A 20,503-nucleotide genomic window follows, 5' to 3' on the forward strand; every position below is an offset into this window, starting at 1 on the left:
CGAGTAGTTATGAAACCAAGTCATTTACCAACTGGAGTATGGAGGGTGGTAGCGAGCTGAAATCCATTTAGTTTTGTGGTCACTAAACCCCTCTAACCTTTCATTCCTCCTAATCCTTCCTTTGTGTAAGGTTGTGGATAGTGTTGACTTGTTGTTTTTTCATTTACACCTGGGACCGGCCGCAATCTCCTGTTAGCCGAGCAGCTGTGAACCTCGCACTGTGTCCATGGTTGTTTTAAGAAGGAAAAGTTCTTGTCTCTACGATGAGTCATTGGGCCAAACTAATGTTGAATGCAGCCGACTCTCCAAGGTTAGTTCACAAATAAACAGTAATCCATTTTTGAGCAATCCACTTGTGAATGAAAAAAAAAGTTGCTTCTTGCTTTTTAACTGATGAAAATTTGCAATCCCAACTCCACTCTTTTGACCTGCAGGGTAAAAATTGCCGACATACTGTACATTACTGACTCTTTAGGCTAAGATTAACATGGGTTGACAAACGCATGGGCGCTAACAAGCGTGGACAAATACACACACACACACAAAGTCACTCACTGCTAGAGGGGCAACACAAACCTCGTTTGACACGCCGCAGTCGGAGCCCAAATGTGGATCAATACGAGTGAGGGGAAAAGGGATTTTGGTAGCGATCCTGCACCTCTCCACACTGCCATTGTTCAGAAATACGTTCCAGGGTTTTGTGTAGCGACACGTACACCACAAGTTGGCATGCAGTTTCAGTCGAGGAGGCGTGAAATCAGAGATTGTTTCATCGTACACGGGGGGGGGAACACAGGCTCTCCATCTTGTGTTTGCACAGTGATCACCAGCCCGTCTCGCAGCACCCTGCAATGCACCCAGACGCAGGCGATAGCGACATTGATTTCACCGCTCGGAGAACAAAGGTCTTCTCTGTGTAATTACAACACTGTATGTCTCGCTAAGGGCTCTCATCAAATTAGAGACTTGCTTCATCCAGTTTAAACGGCAGCAGGTTTGCGGTATCTCTCGTCTCGCTGCAGTGTGACTGATGCGTGCGGCTCCGTATGCTCAAACGTCAAACCCTCCTTCTGCTAACTGGATTGCATCTGATAGGGCAGAGTTTAATCTAATTCGCGCTAATGCAATTGAACAAACCTGCCACCACCAGCACGCTGCCGTCCTGTTGTCTACGATCTTGAATCGGCGTCGCCCCAAGAAGGGCACGCTGTGAAAGTTTGCCCTTTTTTTATGTTGTTTTTCTTTTGTTTTTTAATGTGCATCCTGGTTGGAGGTTGTCTCGCCTGCCGATGGAGGTCATAACATTGTTTAACTAAACTAAAAGCCCTGCAGGAGTACTGCGGCTTTTATTAAATTGTTCTCTAAATCATGTGGATTCCCCCAAAACGGTACAATTCCTGATGCTTGTTTGTGTTGGATTGCAATATACTATTATCTTATTACTTATATTTTCCATATGTTATGTGCAGACAACAGCAGCACCTTCCAATACAATGCAGTTGGATACAAGTTGTATATTTCACAGGGCTAATGTTGAGATGGGAATGTACTGCGACAGCCGCATACATTACATTACAGTACAACACGGCTACTGGAGTGTCACCTCAACGTCATCCTGGTGGTGTTTGTGTGCCATCTAAGGAAGTTGACTGCCTCTGGGTTGCTCCTCCCTCTTTTTCTCTCCCCGCTCCCTTTTTTATGTGACAGGTGTACTTGGAAGCGTGCAGATGAGGCAATGCAAGGCGACGTGTATGGATGGAAATTGATTCATACCGGTCGCTCTGTTACCCCTTGTTTAATGTATGCAGGGCAAGATAACCACACATACTGCTAAACGCGTGACATCATAGACAAACTGTACACTCATTGATTCAAATCTTACAACAATGAAACGCTCGTTCCCTTCTTAATCTTGTTTTAATGCTTCTCCAAACATCCCTCTCTCTCTCTAATCCAAAAACAACAGGAGCAGGGAGCGGCCGTGTGCGTCACAGCTGTCTTAACACACTGTCTGCCAAAGTGCTGCTTAATTTTTAATTTTTTAAGATGCAAGATTAATTGCGATGTGATGCGGCGGAATAACGAACACCATTGTTTTTTTTGTTTTTTTATTTCAACGTGATGGGAAGTCACGAAGCCGGGTAAGGTTTTCAGACCCGTCGAGCGCCAAAGCAGCATCGTTAGAAGAGCCAGTGAGGGTGAGGGGGGGTTTGACCTCCGACCCCTTGTGTGTTAGCGTTTGAAATATACAGCTGGATTTTAAACGTAACAATTAAATGGCGCCATTGGTTTAAGTTCTGCCTTTTCATCGTTCTTCATATTCAATGAACACCGTTTTTGTGCTGTGTTTTAACATATTCACACATATTTCTGATTGAACTAGTTCTTGGTGGCAGTGGACTCGCAGCAGAGAGTCGCTGCAGGTGAGCTGCTCGACGTGTGTGTCCTAAGATGGCTTCGGCCTCCAGGGCTGCCCTGACCCTGTTAGCGAGAGAGGAAGATTGATGGTATTATTGTAGGAGAGGCACATTAAGAAGCGGCGTAGGGGGTCGGCACAGGAACTGTTCTATGTCTGTCTTTCTATGCCTTTTTATAGCAGGAATGCATACATAACTAATGTAAATACATAGATAGGAGAGGTGTGTTACTGGCCTTCGCTTGTAGCCGCAAGACAATGCAAATATCCTAGACAAACAGGCAAGAGGACGTGATGACACTCTGTCGTGTGTGCAGTGTAGATTAGAGCCTGCGATGCAGCACCGAGACAGTAGTGCGATTGTATTGCGTGTGCAATAAAACGTCAGCGGCGACGCCGCCAGCCTGATGGACATTACGTTACAGCGTGTTTGCCTCGCACACACACACACACACACACACACACTGTTTGCTCTGTTTACTGTCGTTTGTTTTTGCTGAAGCTTAGCCGGCAGCGCGTGGAGCAGCAGTATCATGTAAGAATGTTACGCAGAGTACGTAGATTAAAGCTTGGCTGGTGTTTCTCTTGTACACTAAGTTTCTAGAGTGTAGAGGCGAGTGAGAATGATATGATCAGGCGGGTACGCACATGGAGTTGATTTCCTGTATTGTGTTTCAAGGCTGAAACGGATCAGAAGGAACGTTTGAAGCGCGCATATCAGTGCTTATCAGATTAAGAGAAGCACAGAACATTGATTTAGAAATACATTTTTAGATGGAAGAATGATGATTGTTATCATTTGTCTGATTTCTTTTTTTTTTCTGTATTGTGATGAAAAACAAAACAAAATCAAGAAACATTACAGATTATCAGAATGCTGTTTTGGACTTTAATCTTTAATCTTACTTTAGAAAAGAGGTCCCTCTTTAGGCCCTGTTACCAACATTACAGCTCTTTTGTCACATCATTAGGTTGTCTAGTTTATCCTTTATCTAGTTTGTCCTCCAGGTTGTGATACGGTGTTACACAATTTTTTCTTGATGTGTGTAGATCATCGGCTCAATCAGCAGCATCTGTGATTGTTAGATTATTTCAGCAGCGATGTCAAGTTGCAGGAGGAAGCTCAGATGGTTTGTTCTCTTTCGGTTATACTCGCTAGTGCCCGTCCTGTAGATAATTTGTGTCTTCAGAAGTTGTCTTTTGTGTGTGTGTGTGTGTGTGTGTGTGTGTGTGTGTGTGTGTGTGTGTGTGTGTATTTATGTCATCCTGTTTGACCGGATCAGGTGCTGACATCTCAGACAGACACAGACAGGCGGAGGCACACAACCACGGGGCGGTTTTTCTCGTTTGCCTTCGTTTCATGGATTTTTTTTTACGCCACAGGGCTCTTTGCTCCGTCATTAGCTGCGGTTTGAACCGGTTTGAACTGGTGTTGTCTGTCTCAAATTCACATGATCACTTAAAACCTCCATTGCCATATCTGCACCTGTGGTTTCGTCTGAACCCGGCTGCTGCTGCTTCCCGTAGACTTCACCTCCACTCAGAGAGATGCCGGATCGGCAGTTTGACTAAACCACGCTGCAGACCCGGTTTAAAAAAAGTTAAAGTATAGAGTTACACACCTCGGATCATTTTTATTCATCTCCAAAATTACAAATGTTTTACCGTGTAGGTGAATATCTATCAAGAGTCAAACTAACTGAGTCATAAAGGTGTCACGCTTTGGATGTTATGATAACAGGGTTATCTTATAAACATATCAGTGTTTATAATGAAGGCAACACACCGTGCCCGATGTGTTAAAGTTACAGAAATGATTCATCATTGTTGTGTAGTGCAGTAAATTGAAAGGAAACACATTTCATCTGTGTGTATATTTGATTAGAATATATTAAGTCAAGGTTCTGAGTTCAGAAATGACTTAATGCGATTGAGTCCTGTCTTCTAATCCACAAATCCTCATCAATCTGACCTCACCTGCTCATAAATGTCACCAGAAACGACAAGTGGGCCCTGCACTTGGCAAACCAGAGACTGTCACGTCTAAAAGAGCACAAGAAACACAAGAAACACCACAAACACAACAAACGGTGAGTCCCAGGTGGAAATGAAAAAAACCCAGATTTCTGGAACCAGAGCTGAAAAAAACAAACTGCATCTCTTCTTCAAACGGTGACACGAAACGGTTAAAGATCTCGACGAGATTTCATATTTCTTTCTACTTCGATACGTGACGGACACGCTGGGAAAAAGGAAGGCCACGCTTGGAACAACCTGAACAAATAATAGACACGAGCGCGTGAAAGCAGCGATGCTCACGGGTGTCGTATTGTTTAATGAAATGGAGCGCGTGAGTTAACGTTGTGATTTGAGACGTGAGCCTGTGGTCCAGAATCGTGGGTGGGGGAACAGAATGATGAACGTTTGTCTGTGTCGAGAGGAAGACGCCCTTGAGCAAAGTCAAGTTATGTCTCACATTATGGAAAAACTATTCTTCTTTTTAAAACATTTTTATAGCCGGAGTCGGATGAGGAATTCAGAGAGAAATCCCAAGTTGTGTCCGGTGCTACGCTGCTGTCATAGTTTGCTTTTGATTGTCTCTTGTTGTATGATATATAGTTAACTGTCTGTGGTTGATATACACAGTTTTTGGTCCTGAAAGATGCGTAAATAGTGCGTCTGTGTGTGTGTGTGTACCGAAGTACGATGAATAATTCTTGGTCCTCGTCTCGCTGCAGTGTGACTTTGGTTGTTTTTTTTTCTCCCAGTCAGGCCGTACATGGTCAAACAAGGAGCACCTGGGCACAAAAAAATGTCAAGTTGCATGATGAAAAGCATCACATACGTAACATTTATCTCGCGCTCTAATTCCGACCAGCTGCTCAAGATAAACACCGAGCGGAGGAACAGCGGCGTTCCTGCTTTCTGAGGCTACAAAAGGAGAAGACTGCCGAACAATTATGGGAACCGGAGTTTGAATAGTTTAAATACTTTGAGTAAGCCATTGATGCAGGAGTTTTCTTTTTCTTCCAAGCTCCGCTTGTATGTTGGCCGATCATTCATAACAGCTGCAGCAGAGCTGCTGTGAATCAGGGTTCAGTGGAGCTCATTGGCTAATAGACTCTGTGTATACTCCGCTTACAGTACTGCACATACATGGTGTAGTGTTCTGGACCCCTCAAGGCAACATTCAAAGTATGCGGAGGGAAAACAGCGGTCATAAACAGAAAGGGTCTTAATTTATTATTATTCGGTTTCATCTAAAGTTTTATTGTACGGCTAATGTTAATACTGTGTCTAGTAGCCCCTAAAGTATCGCCATCGTTGTATATTCGAGAGTGAATCTAGATCATTTTGAGAGATTGCAGAGACGCCATACTTGTATACGTCGTACGAGATCCTCGTTTCTCCATAACCGAATATGAAAAAAAGTTACAAACATGGACTCAAATGGGTTGGATGGGGTCAGATTTTGAAGTAAGTGCATGATCAAACACATCAGGAGGTAATTTGTGCTGTAGGATCAAGTGAGGCAGGAAGCCAGGCCTAACTAACTAACTAAAAAAGCATGTTTTCTACCTCAACTTCCTGTGCTTTGGTTAGCCAAAACTGCGAAATCTGTTGTTTTGAAAGTCGGAGCCCTTCACTTAATACCTGTTGTGGATTATGCATTAAAGCAGAGCTTTGGTTATTGTGCCAGCCGCGTCAGATGTGCCTCTCTCTCTCTCCCTCTCTCTTTCTGTGTGTGTGTGTGTTTGAGTGTGTCCCCGGTCAACCTTCCACCGCTGGCTGACTGATGTAGCGGTAGCCTAATTTTAGTTTATGAGGTGTGGGACCGCTGGGTGTTACCCTAGCTGCCATTTTAGATGAGCGGGCTGGAAACGGTGCGCCTCACGGGGGCTGCTATCTGTCGTAATTATCTCACTGTCAGGGGTTGGACAGCGGGGCTCGGACCTCGCTCGCTTCCTCCTGCTCCTCACACACACGTGTGCACACACTCGGCACGTCCTGGTGGCGCTGAGCGCTCGGCATGACCTCGCAGAACCTCAGCCGAGCCGCGCCGCCATTGGACGAATTTCATCCCGCTGAGGAAAAAAATGTTATCTAATGCTAACTGTTGAGAGTGGCCAGATCTAGGCTAACATCAGCCCAGGACAGCACAACCCAATTAGTCCAAATTAGACGTGCGATTTGTCGTATCATTTTTTGAAATCCGGTTTTAGGGAATTCGTAACGTCTCTCTCCGATTTTGGTTTAGTATAATTCAATAATCTAAAAGGGGCGCAGCCTATTTACACTAGCCTGCTTCTCTCTCTGCGGGTTGTGTTGCTGGCATCGCGCCTGCCCTCAGTTCGTAATCTCCACAGGAAGTTTGCATCTGTGTTTTCATTCCCCTGACAGGATGTGTGTGTGTGTGTGTGCGTGTGTGTGTGTGTGTGCGTGTGTGTGTGTCTGTGTCTGTGTTATGGTCCCCTGGAAGGACACCACAGATGGCGGAGGGCCGGGTTTGATAAAGTTGGCTCCTCTTTCGTACATCACTGGGCGTACTGGGACTGAAAACCAGCCGCAGGACTTTGAGATGGAGAGGCCTTTTTTAATTTCGTGCCCAGAGGGCACAGAAATACAGGGTTTTTTGGGGTTTAAAGGAAATTTAATAAAGCTGAAGACCATCAAGACCCTAATCTAACCTATTTGTTGGCCCTTTCCTCGAAAATGTCATCCCCAAACTAAAAAGGATGTATCTCTGCAACCACAAGGGCTGTTTGAATAATGTTGGCGTTATAATAAAAGGTACAAATGTGAGATGTTGTTCAGATGTGTAAATATCAGTCTATATGTTACTGGTTAAGATAAAATGAAGATGACACACAAAAAAATGAAAAGGTTTTAGGTTTTCCGCCTATTAAAAAATCACTTTCAGGATGATTATTTGTTTGAAATGATGCAGCTGTAAAGTCTAACCCAAACCATAACATAATATGTGAACATTCAATGTGTGAACATTCAACATGTGAACATTCTCTCTGCACAGGTTGGCTTTGATAAAGTGAAGCAGAACAAAGTTAAAAAGAGAGTTTAGTTCAGAGAGAATGAATGCATTGGGGAACATTTACACACATCCAAATGCAGCAGTTTTGGGCTTCTTTTTTTTTTTTTATTCAACAAGCTATGATTTACAGTCCTATCTAACAATCACTCAGTCTGTATGAGACTGGCCTGTCTGTGCCGCCTGCGGCTGCCAAGTCCAGGCCGAGGATACAGTTACTACTGACAGCAGAAATAAATTTAAAAAAAAAAAAAAAAAAACCCTCTCTGCCGGTTCGGCCTGGAATGGATCGGTTCGTCTTCTCGAACTTCCAGATGGCCAGTCTTCCCCTCGGCCTCTCTGACGTATAGCAGACTACCCTCCCAGAATGTTTTCTCATTTTCTGGTTGGTCCGCCCTCTGTTTATAGACTAATTGTGTATTTTTAATGAACACCGCACATGGAGGGGCGGGGTTGAGATTAGCTCTTATTAGCTGCTGTATAATTGTGCTTCTGAAGCCTGATGACATCTCACAGACATCTCAATGCCCCGTCTTCGTCGTCTGCATTTGTCATGTCGGGGTTGGACTGAAGCCCACTCGGCGAGTCGTTGTCTGTTGTCCCTGTTGATGTTGTCTCTGATCTGTGTTCCCCACATCAAAAGCAGACGCCCCCCACCCCGCTGTCCGACAGCCTCTCCAGCAAGCCTCTGTCACACACAGCTGTTTCACTCGTCCATCTCCTGCCGACCTGTCGTATCTCTCTCCTATCCCCCCTTTATTCCATCTCTCAAGTCTCCCAACCCTTCGAACCTCTCCGCTGACTTACTTTAAGTGCACTGCTTTTATTTCCTTCTGCGCCTCTCTCGCTCTCTCTCTCTCTCTCTCGCCCTCTCTCTCTTTTTCTCTCTCTCTTATCAGCCTCGTTTTATCTCTTACTCTCCTCCCCATCTCTCTGGAGCACGTTGTTTGTCCCCATTTTCTTTCTGTTTTCTGTTTCCCCTCCTTTTGTCATCTCAACCCGTCAACATCCCGTCTCCCTCAGGTTCATCCCCGGGAGGGAGAATGGGAAGGTTTCAGATTCAAAATGTGTGACTTCAATCTCGGCGCTAACAGCAGGCGCTTGCACACACCGACACGTGTACACAAAACATACACACACATTCATGCAGGTGGATATTTTCTCCCATAAAAACCTTTTTGGGGTATTTTTAGAAACTAAATTACATCCAAGCCAATTGGAAATTGTTTTTCTCGTATGTTAGATGGGATTTGCTGTGTATTGTTCAATGCATATAGTGTCTGTGTTGACTATCGTCATGAAGGAATCTCGGCCCTGAAATACATCGTAATCAAAATCAAATCACACCTCAGAGTATTCCCTCAACGACGTATCACCAGCTGAGCTCTTAGACTAAACACAGTCGCTCACGGTCTCAGTTTGCCCGACACGTTTGAGGAGAGCCTGTATTCAAGTGCTGCCGTCACCACTATGACTGTTTCCTGTCAGGAGCCCCTCCCTCCCCAAGCAGGAAGTCTAGCATGATGCTACACATTCAGGTGTGTCACATGAATCAAGCCTGACTTTTTTATTTTTTAATGCGTGTGTTTGAAGAGGAGTGCGGTGCCCATCCAGACGGTGTTTAAGGCTAAGTGCAAGATAAAAGTAGACTTAATGGAAAAATTCCACCCTCAAATACTCGTTAACTGTCAGATATGCTCAACCCGTGTCACCCGGAGTTACCCAGTGAGGATGTGGTGCAGTAAATTGCTCCTTTTTTGTAAATATCTAGAAGACGGCACTCTGCACGGCACTGTCACAAAATGGTGACGGCAATCGGAGCGATGCCGAGATAAACACTTTGAAATAGCCGTAGAAAAAGGATCTGCCTTTTCTTTTCTAGGGATTGTATTCCTTCAAACTTAAATATGGAAGAAAAGAAAATCCTAACCACCGAATAGCAACTCAACCCGGCGACGTCTGCTTTGTCGTTTTAAAGCATCGCACTGAAATACTGTGAGGCTGAATAAGATATGCGCTGGCAGAGGTTGTGGAGGACGGTGGTGTTGTGGGGTTAAAACGTCTGTCAGTTGCTGCTTAATCAAGTGATTGCTACTGCGAGCCAGATTTATGACTGCATTGATGGATTTGTTTCTACTTTTAGACATGCCCATTAATGTCTCTGAGCACTTGTCCGAGGCCAGACTGGAATGAAAAGGTCATGACCCCGTTTAAATCTCATTATCCAAAGTAATTATGTCGTGCATTATGTATTTACAATGTAAACACGTTGCTCTTTGTGTTGCACAGTAAAGTAACGTGTCAGAAGTAAAGTCATGCTTTTTTACGTCGTACATAAGATAGTTACTTTGCTGTGGATGCATGTATCAGTTATTCATGTTTTGGGCAATCACATTTATCATATAATGTAGTAAATACCTTTTTAAAAAGCACGTGCAGTTACTCCTAAACCCCTGAGTTCAGTCGGGTTGTTTCATTGGCTGAAGGGCATTTGAGTTTTGACCTTTCTGTGTGCAACTACAGAATGTTTTTACTGCCTTTCCCCTCTCTAGGTTTTACACAATGCATCCTAAATAAAAGCCCACAAACAACTTGTGAAGCTGTGACATCAGCATGTGAACTCCTTGGGGAAAAACCGGACCAACTGTTTATTATTTGTGATTCAGTATTTGTCATCAAAACATTTCACGGTTTTGAACATCCGAGTTCAACACGTGCACCCAAAATGATCCCCAGATCTTGTTTGTTGGTGTATGGTTTTGCGTGTGGTACAGTGGCTAGAAGAAGACACACAGTGTGTGTGTGTGTTTCCGTAGGATGCTCCATGTTCCTGCTTGTTGCAGAGCTTTCACTAACTCTCTCTCTCTCTCCTCCGTCTGTCTCTCAGGTCCGTGAGCAGCCATGACGAAATCCTACGAGTTCAACTGGCAGAAGCACCTGCCGGAGTTCATGCAGGACGGCGCCTCCTTCGAAAGGTTTGATGAGGTAAAAAGCCACGTGTCTCCGGTTCACTCGTGAGGGTTTCTACGTTGCGTTACACAAATACAATTATAACTGCTCAGAATGTCAAAATAATCAGCCTCTTACCGGTTTATACACCGTAACACATTTAGTCCTTGATGAGCGCGGGAAGGCTCGGCCTGAGTCAGTCAATAACCTCGTTGTTCCAGGTTATTTGCTCCGTCCTTCTATCATCCTTCACCCTTAATGACGGCGCCCCTCGGTTAGTCATTAGCGTGCACACACACACACACACGCACGCACATAATGTAGCAGAGGCGTCCCCTGCATAACCCGATACGTCCTCGCTGTAATGAGAGCTCTAGAAGACGGCGTGGCCGCTGCTCGTCTGCAGCGCCACACAAGAGGTTATCTGTGTGCGATCGCAGTGAGCGAACGTGTTCCTCGTGTTTATTTACACATTGAGCGTTAGTCATTTTCTTCATCGGTATGTCGGTTTGTTACGGGCGGAAGGGGAGTTGAGTGGTGCGATTTCAAAACGCTAGAAAATCTGGAAAAATACACGCTTTTGGAGAACAAAGAAAGCGTCTGAATCCTGAGACTTCTGCAGAGATCCTGAAGCAGGTTCACAATCAGCATCACAAAGTTGAGCTTGATGCCGCACAGGAGACGTCTGGATATAAAACACAGTTGCAAAGTGCTTTCCCAAAGGCAAAAGACTTAAACAATGTACAATAATTAGTCCAATAATGGAACAATAACTGATACTGAATTTTCAAAACATAACAATGATTGATTTGAAAAGCTATTTTTTTTTCTTTTAAACAGAAGGGTCATTAACTTATTACTCAGTTACAGCTGCAAGCGTTTATATTGCCCATCTATCCAAAAACAATATAATTAGAAATGATTCCCACAAATATTTTAAGAGTAAAAGTGTCACCACGTATGCATCCTGCAGCACACGTTCACACATGTTCATCTGACCCCGTGTGCGTCTTCCTGTCTCTCTGCCCACGTTTCCTCCGACTAACTTAATCAGGACACTTAGCTAGGACATTTGCCACGCAAAGGCAAAAGTGTGTCACACACACACATGCGCGCACACACACACACACACACACTCCAGTCCTTTCTGTTTGCGACAGTATGGGGGGAAAAAAGCTTCATGCCGTGTCAAAAAGTGAGCCGTGAAACTGGGCCGGCGAGCTTCTGGAGGAAAAGTCCTGCGTGAGCTGCTGCCGCCGCTCTGCTGCCCGGCAAACACAACGCCCGCAGGGGAGATCTGCATCGATGGGAATGACGTACAGAGAGAGAGAGAGAGAGAGAGAGAGAGTCCACCCACAGACGGACACATGCTCTTTATCAGCCCCTCTCTCACAAGGCCACAAGTACACACACAAATACACACACGGGGCGAGTCTGCGGACCAGCACGGCGGTTTTCCACCAAACATTTTCCACTGAACAAAAACCCCGCTGAGTGACAGCTGGTGGAGACAGGTAATGATCAGGGGTGTGTATGTGTGTGTGTGCATAGTTTACAATGCAAGTCAAAGCTATATATGGGATGACTTATAATTACACCAACAATATACAACATAGGCTACTTGTAAGAGCGTTTTCATTTCCCAGAATGCTTTGTTGTGATATCTTTCACAACTAGCGGTGCTAGTTCTGTCTTTTGCTAATATGTTCTTCTTGTGTCTTTTTAATGTTGCTCGTCTGTCAGTTGTTACCTGACTAAATGTGTGTTTCTGGTTAGCCTGTACGTGGTACAGCGCGGTGGCAGAGACGTTAAAATTAGCTATAGATTTACGAGAATGTATTAGTTTTTTTTGTCTTGGGGTCAGAGGTCAAGGAGATCTTTAAGGGCCCCTCAGCTGCCAGCATGACTGATCACCATGTGTGTGTCTGTCTGTGTGTGCGAGGATGTGTGTTTTATTCCTTGTCTCATTACTTGGAAATCAATCACTTAGGATCTGGTTTCCATGGGGACTGAACAGCCTCATAATGACAGTTGATGAAGGCCGAGATGAGGAGACTCTGAAAATCTATTTGAAGCATTTATGTCTATCCAAATTGTTGATATTACTGTAACTCCTACGTAGATTAAGAGATCCCACTATTGGTTTAGTCATTTTGACATGATCCGCCCCATCCATGCTGAATATAGCAAATATATAACCAAAAATATTAAGTGCTTTATTATAACTTACATTGTGAATTGTCACATAAAAACTTGGCTTGAACACTGATTGCAAAATTAGGATAATACACAAATAAGATCAGGACATATTGAGTGTTTTACATCCACTTGATGCTCTTTAATGCAGATGTAAACAAACGTGTGTGTGTGTGTGTGTGTGTGTGTGTGTGTGTGTGTGTGGCTTGACTTAATAACGCAGACCAAATGGGTTTAGGGTTGCTGTCATCGTGGCAGTGATCAATGCAGCGAGGGCGACGGACCCAGAGAGACGCGCCGGGCTGCACTTACAAAGGCACTTAGGGAGGAATGTACACATGTGGAGTGGGATCTGGACTGCCGCAGCTCGGGGGCGTCTGTCTTTCCGTCCACGTCCAACCAGAGACAGCCGGAGCTTCAGCCTAATTGTTCCTCTGCGTGTGGAAGGACGGAGTGTTCCCATAAAGCTTTTAGTTTTACAAGAACGGCGTAACAGTAGCCGGCTGCGCGGTCCAAACAGTCGGGGGCTCGTTTTAGAACCGTCTCCTTCTTTGAGTTGGCTGTGTCGTGTGACACCGAAGCTCCTGTCAGACCCAATCCAGATGAAAGAGTCCAGCTTTGAACTGCACTTACAGACGATTTTACAGTTTGCCATAATGGAAATTAGACTGTTCGATACTTTTTTATGATGGTTTTTAGATGACATGATACGGACGATTAAAAGCTTGCTTGGTCCTACCAGCAGCAGTGTGTCATGGAAGCCACATCCGGCTATAGTGTGTGTGTGTGTGCGTGTGTGAGTGCGTGTGTCACACTGTTCCTGACTGCTAATGTAAAAGTTAAAGTGACCCAGGAGCCATTGTGTTTTTCTCTCATGTTTTATCCTTCTCAGATGTCTGGCTTTTGATGGCTTAAAACACACACACACACACACACACACACACACACACACACACACACACACACACACACACACACACACACACACACAGTCATTCATTAGTGCAATCAAAGCCTCCAACAGCTGATTGAACTAAAGCGAGAAATATTTGGGTAAGATAAGCCGGCTAATGTTAGTAGATTTTCTGCCCCGACACTCCTGTTGAACTGAACAGGAGCTGATAGACGGGTGTGTGTGTGTGTGTGTTTGCAGCAGCATCATCGTGGCTGGGCGAACGCATTTTTTAATCTTGCTCAAACACACGTGCTTCTCCCTCGGGGTTGTCACCTGTCCCCAACGCGCAGCCAGAGAATGTTTGTGTTTTAACAGTTCATAGCCGTCACATTTATATCAATTCATGTTTGCCCGAGCAAAAGGTTTCATCTCCTCTGCACGCAACGTGCGTGTGTGTGTGTGTGTGTCATTGGACAATCGGGTATATCTTAGGGAAATGAATTAGCTCCATCTGTTTGTGGAGCTCCGGGTGTTTCACAGGTTGACTGTTTAATGTCCTCCCCCTGTCAGGTAAAACCCCCGTGACGGATGAAGTCCCTTCTCTTCTAAATATTTCCTTCCCCTCTGCAGGACCCGTTCATCTTTGAGCCCAACTGCCAGATGAGGGTGGACGAGTATGGCTTTTTCATCTGCTGGAAGAGCGAGGGAAAGGTATGATCATCCTCCAAACAGTAGTCGTAAAAAGGTTAATCTAACATTTCTTTATCCCTGGAAACCTGTAAAACCATCAGAGTGCTGAACATTCAGAAACAGAGTAATCTCCATTCTGGTCTTGTTCTACAAGTTGTAATCCAACTTCAACAGGAAAAACATCCAGTGACGTGTGTGTTAACCTTTTATGTAACAAGTTCATTTGAATATGAACTACAGATGCACTGATATCAGGTATTGATCCTCTACTGAGTCAGAAAGATGATGCGTACACATTGAAAAAAAAGGATCCCGGCTCTGTTGAATATTGCCTTCTTGAGTTTCCTCAAGCAACACAACCCTTGTGAGCTGATTACGGTCTCTATTACTTTGGCTATTTGTAGTTCCAGGTGAAACAGGACTCAACTAGTCTGGTCCTTAAAGCAAACAAGAGTGTTATGTCACTGTGACAGAGGAAATGTGTGAGATATTGAGTAAACAAGAAAAACACCTGACTATCAAGGCCTGCAAGTCCTCACCGATGGCTGGTTTCCAACGTGTGTTTTTTAGATTGATTTCCTCCCCTCTGTGCATCCAGTTGTTTTCAGCTCGTGCAAGTACGGGTATTAAAATCCACGAGGGGAAGAATGAAGGTAATTCGTTGCAGCTGACGTCCGCTGCTCAACAGCAAAACAAATATATATATATATATTTCTCTGCATTCTTTATACCTGCTCATCCCGCCTGCAGGCCGCCTTCCTGGGAATTAAACCCCCAAATTGAACCAACGTGTTACAACGCCCCATCTGACGGCGATGAACAAGACACGTTGTGTTTTACTCGATTACGAGGAAGTCGCGGAGGTGTTGCGTAATAACCGAACGATTGCAAAACAAACGCATTCATCTCTGTTCTTCATTTCTCTGCATCTTCCTTGTCGTGTCTCCCGCAGGAAGGCCAGGTCCTCGAGTGTTCCCTCATCAACAGCATCCGCGTTGGTGCCGTCCCAAAGGTGAGACCTCGGGGAAAGATAATTTCCTCTCTCGCCGTACACACACACACACACACACCGCCCGGCGTTTCAGTCTCTCTCCTGGTAAAATGAAATCTGGGGAGACATTATTCATGCTTTAATTAGCTGCAGCGGGACTCTCCGTTGAGTTTCTCCCGGATCCACCGCAGGCATCAGCAGCAACGTAAACATCAAATATTTAACTCATCAATATTCATACCGCCCCGGCTTTAAGCTGCAGGTTCTATCTGAATAAAAAATCATTTTAAAAAAGATATATATTTTGTGTGTGCGTGTGCTTTTGACACGGAGAGGAGTAATGAGACGTTGTGCTTCCGGTCCTAATTATGACGAGCTGTCAGTCAGAGGACAACTGGGTTAAGGAGTTCACGCTGTGGGATCAAATTCTCTCAGGTATAAAAGTCGTTCCGTCTCTTGTCAGAATGACCTTTTCCTCGTCCTGTAATAGGAAACGGATCTAGAAATAGCCAATATGAACAAAGCCGCTGCATTGTTGTGCATTTTCAGAGCAGCTGGCAACCGATCTTTTGAGCTGGATACACACGGACACACACACACACGGACCTGTGCGGGTTTCTCCGTGAATTAAATATGGATTCATATTCATCCTGTCGTAGCGTTGATCCTGACAGACCAGATGACTTCTGTGGACTGTAATGATGACGCAATCCTTGTCAAACACCTGACCGGAGGCACCGCTGTGTACCGTGTACATAAGCATTACCAGCTTGTGTGCATTGTTGACAGCAGGAGGGGATTTGTTTGCCGTGTGTACGTATCTACATGTGTGAGGGCACGTATACAGACGCTGCAGCTCCTCCCCGGCCGGCAGCACCGGAGGGCTTCTCTCTTCAGAGGCTCGAGAGCCGTTTCACATAATCCAATGAGCGAGGGAAGGATGAATGGCATTGGATGATTGCTGGCTAGGGTTTTTAAAACCCACACCCGTGGCCTGTTGCCGTTAATTCAATCATACAAACACACAAAAACATTACGCACTTCCCCCCCGCCCGGTGACGATGGTGGCCGGCGGAAATCTGAAAAAGATTTGAGGTGAGGGAGGAGTCGTGTTTTTGATAGCGAGAGATTGTTTTTCGTGGATTTCTGTCTTGTGTGGTGAGGAACGCAGATCGTCCTGAGAAGGAACTACAGGTCTTCAAATGTCAGTTGTATGACATATACTTAGCGTAAATCGAGCTGTTTACTTCTTCACCCTTGTGGAAATTATTTTAGCCTTACATTTAGCGCCTTATCCAGTAATTAAAGTGCATAAAGCTGGTTTTCATATCACGCTCATGTGCAAATGGTTTCTGAGGTGAGCCGTGGCTGGATCGGGTTAATACAACGCGTCAAATATCTTGCACATTTTCCCTGATGGGATTTTTCTTATATAGCTCAATTATATAAAGCGTCCCGCCTTGCACTATGTGCTCTGTCAGGAGCCAAAGCATTTGCTGCCTTTTTTTGTTCTTCTGTTTGTGTTGTCAAGGTAACATTGATGAGAAAAGCTCTCAATCAATCAATTAATCCGTTTTTATCCGCCTGAAAACCTGTTGATTTGCTTTGTTTCCATCCTCCGATCTCAGACGTCTCGAGGGTCCAGCGCAGACGTTACAGCCCAGACAACAAACGGGTTTTTGTATTTGTATCAATGAGCAGTGAATGTGTCGACAATACGGGTTAAAACGACGTGGAATAACAACATAAAAGACAAAACCAGTGTCTTAATTGGACCCGTTAATGTCATGAGCCGATCCTCCTCACGTTGACTGACTTAAGTTGTCACTCTCCGGCTCAGAGACTGGAGATGAGACGAGTAGCAAAGCGATAAATAGACATTTATTCAAATAATAACGCAACTAACTTAAACGAATCCGCTGCAGCGGCAAGCAGCCGGCAGGTCGAAAGGGAGCGACGCGTCTGTCTTCAGGTGTTGCTCCTTTTTACAGGAGCCTCCAGGCTCAGGTGTGGCTCATCCACTCATGAAAAAAAGCCTGAAAGACAAAACCCAGAGCAAACAGGACCCAGACCCCTAGTGGAAGGGAAGGGTCGTTACACCATTCGCTCCAGTGAAGAGCGCCGTCTGCAGTGTTGCTTTCCTTCACCGTCGAACACATCCACGTCTGGATTTAGATTTATTTTAAAATGTTATAATATGTTAATGTGTCCCGTTTCTTTCAAGCGGAGCTTTAAAAGTCTCCCATGCATGATTCATACTGTTTATCCTACTTTTCAACACCCTGAGTCTCATCCACAGCACCAAACAATTCAACCGCCGTCTCTCTGAACTCCCTCCCCCCTTGTGTCTTCTTTCACGGCAACACAATACCAGAAGAGGAGATTGAAATCTCCCTTCATCTTTCTTCCATTTCCTCCTCTCGGTTCTGAGCTGTTCGGTTTGTGACCGTCCTGGACGGCCGACACACTTTTTTTTACCTCTCGCTTGTTTTCTATCGTTTATTATTTTCTCCGTTTTCTGCCTTCACCTCTTTTTTGTCCTTTGTTCTGAATCCCTTCTTATTTGTACTTCTAGCAGACGCCGCAGCTGTGTTTCAATACTGTTGCATACAGTATGCGTTCATGTGGAACGCTTCGCTTTGAACTTTGCCCATCTGGCAAAGAATTGTGGGTTAAAATGTCCAGAAAGGCATGTTGGCTTCCAGTAGGACATCCTGGTATTTATTTTTGCCGTACTGCATTAGACAAACTATGTATTGGGGCATATTAAGTAGTTTGCGACGGCGACGGCGTTTTACTGAACTCGCTTCCTCTTTTTCTCAGGACCCCAAGATCTTGTCGTCGTTCGAGGCCCTAGGGAAGACGGAGGCGGACCTGGAGGGCTGCATCATCTGCATCTGCAGCGGCACGGACCTGGTCAACCTCAACTTCATGTTCATGGTGGCGGAGAACCCGGACACAGCCAGGGTAAAGAAACACCTGCATCCTCTGTGTTTTCCACCACGTAAGAGAGGGGAAGTTGTCTTTTTTCACGGCCGAAGCTGGTGCGGTTTTGAATTGTATGTGTTTATGATGTGCGTGACAATCAGACAACAAATGCGTGATCTGGACACAAAGCAGACGTAAACTCTGTTCGGCACATTAATGAATTCTGCGTCAGAAAAACCCTGAGACAGCAGATTTTTGTCCCTTTTTTTCCTCCAGAAACAAAGCAAATTGCCAGGTGAATGGTTCACATGCCGACTCCCACACAGAGCAACGCTGCCGTGGATTCACTCTGATAAACAGACAGATTGAGAATGAGTCATTTGAGCGTCTCCACCTCCCCGTGCGCCGCCCGCTCTTCTGCTTCTGCTGTTATTTTTTGAGCCTTTTTGTCTCGCTCTTCGTCTACTCTCGCTCCCGTCGCTCTCTCTCTTTTCTCTCTCTGTCTCGCGCGCTCACTCTCTTCTTCTTTTGTTTTCCTTCACACATCGAGAGAAAAAAGCTCTGTGAGAAGTCTCTCTGCAGCTTTCCACCCTTCTCTCTCTCTCTCCCTCTCCCTCTCTCTCTCTCTCTCTCTCTCTCTCTCTCTCAGCAGACATTATTGATGACCCCTGCTGGCAAACCTCCAAACATCGTACACATCCTGTACGGCCCGCAGTAAACAACCCTTCATGCAGATTCAATTTCAATTTCCCGGAGCTGAATTGATCTGGATTTGCAGTTTGACACTTCTCAGATGAAGTGATCGCGGCGTTAGTGCTGGTGGTGTCATGCTTGACACGAGAGGAAACCTTTTCCTGCAATACTTCAAAAGATGAGGTTGAATCCTCTTAAAAGATTGAACCCATTTGTTCCTGTTGATGTTGTGAATCTTTTAAAAGGAGACAAAACTAATTCTAATAAGTTATTTCCTGAAAAACAGCTGTGCACTGTAGTTTTCATCGAGCAGCATCTGCTTGTTGGGAACTATTTTGGATGGATGTATGTGGGATTGACTCAAAATCCACTGCAAGAACAACAAAAAATACAAAACCAAGTAAATAATCATGAGTTGCAAACCCATGTTACACGTTTATAGTGTCAAAAAACAGCATAGAGGTCGACATTATGCTTTCAAAATATTTTTTTATATAGCATCATGATGGAGAAACATGTGACTCGATGTGCTGGAATAGTTTTTGGCTAACAATGTAGGAAATAACTAAAATAAGATCATAAATAATAATAACATTTTATTAGTATTATTGGTAGTAGTATATTAATTCTCCAGTTTTTTTTAAACATTTTTATGGGATTTCTTGAAAATGAAAAGCCGTCTTCATCATTTGACCTTGAACAGAAAACCGTAAAAAAAAAAAAGATCCATCAAGGAAAAGCACAACGACGACGTGAAGTGAGTGTCGTTGTTTCTCAGCCTCAGGGCTGTCGATGCAGAGTAAACGACGTATAAATAGTCGCTGCTATGGATTCACATATACATGTCGTGGTTTATGTCTGAGGATCATTCAGGTGCTGAGGAAAGAAAGACGAGCCGACCGGCAGGAACAAAGCACGCTGGAGCGATTAATAGTCGCAGCACGCTCTGCTAGTCTTGAGGAATCCATCCTTTTTATATTTGTTTAATGTATTAAAGATGTCAGTTCTGACGAAGAAATAATGTCCCTCAGAGTCTCAGCCGGAGTCGAACCGAACTGAAAACGCAACGAACGTCTTTGTGGCGGCGGAGACCTGATGTTCGTCTCTGCAGCGCCGATGTTGATGAGAGCGTGTCTCTGTGGCCGTGGCTGTTATAAACCATGTTTGCGCTCTGGAGAGCTCCGTGCCACAGGGCTGCCATGATATTTGTAAAACGGCCTTCAGCAAGGAGACACACACACACACACGTATACAATCACATACATACACGCATACATGCAGATCCAGGTTTGTGTCCTCGTCCTCCACACATTTATTCCTGTCATTTCTGTCCACCCCCCCCCTCTCCTTTTCCTCTCTCTCACTCACAGACACACACACACACACCATGACACCAGCACACCAGCACCACTTCCCAGCATGCAGGTGGCCCTGAGTAGCAGACCTCGGGAGATGACAGAGTTATTTACATCAGCAGACACGTACACACACACACGTGTACACACACACACACACACACACACAGACACACACACGTGTACATACACCGGGCCACATGCCCAACCACACTGCCCCTGCTGCACCCGTTATCTTGTTTAATGTGTTTATAACGATGCCGCCGTCACTGTCAGACGGCGTTGGAATCAAAGGCGTTCAGAGATAGAAGAGTCGAAACTTTTCAGATTATCGTCTTCTCTT

The 20,503-nt window shown here is 44.9% G+C and overlaps 1 protein-coding gene across 2 annotated transcripts in view; it reads left to right on the forward strand.

Annotated features, from left to right (window-relative positions):
• The window catches only part of LOC137785466 (1-phosphatidylinositol 4,5-bisphosphate phosphodiesterase beta-4-like), a 54,227-nt gene that overhangs the window by 17,189 nt on the left and 16,535 nt on the right, over positions 1–20,503 (forward strand). For both annotated transcript variants that reach the window (XM_068576719.1, XM_068576720.1), the window contains exons 4-7: positions 10,351–10,448; positions 14,134–14,214; positions 15,146–15,205; positions 18,008–18,151. In XM_068576719.1, the coding sequence (XP_068432820.1) occupies positions 10,365–10,448; positions 14,134–14,214; positions 15,146–15,205; positions 18,008–18,151 (369 nt within the window). In that variant the 5' untranslated portion in view covers positions 10,351–10,364. The remainder of the gene's footprint in view (positions 1–10,350; positions 10,449–14,133; positions 14,215–15,145; positions 15,206–18,007; positions 18,152–20,503) is intronic.

This window comes from Clinocottus analis, unplaced genomic scaffold (assembly GCF_023055335.1).
Source record: "Clinocottus analis isolate CAN_PGR_092001 unplaced genomic scaffold, fCliAna1.0.p SCAF_15, whole genome shotgun sequence".
In the NCBI taxonomy this organism is placed as follows: domain Eukaryota; kingdom Metazoa; phylum Chordata; class Actinopteri; order Perciformes; family Cottidae; genus Clinocottus; species Clinocottus analis.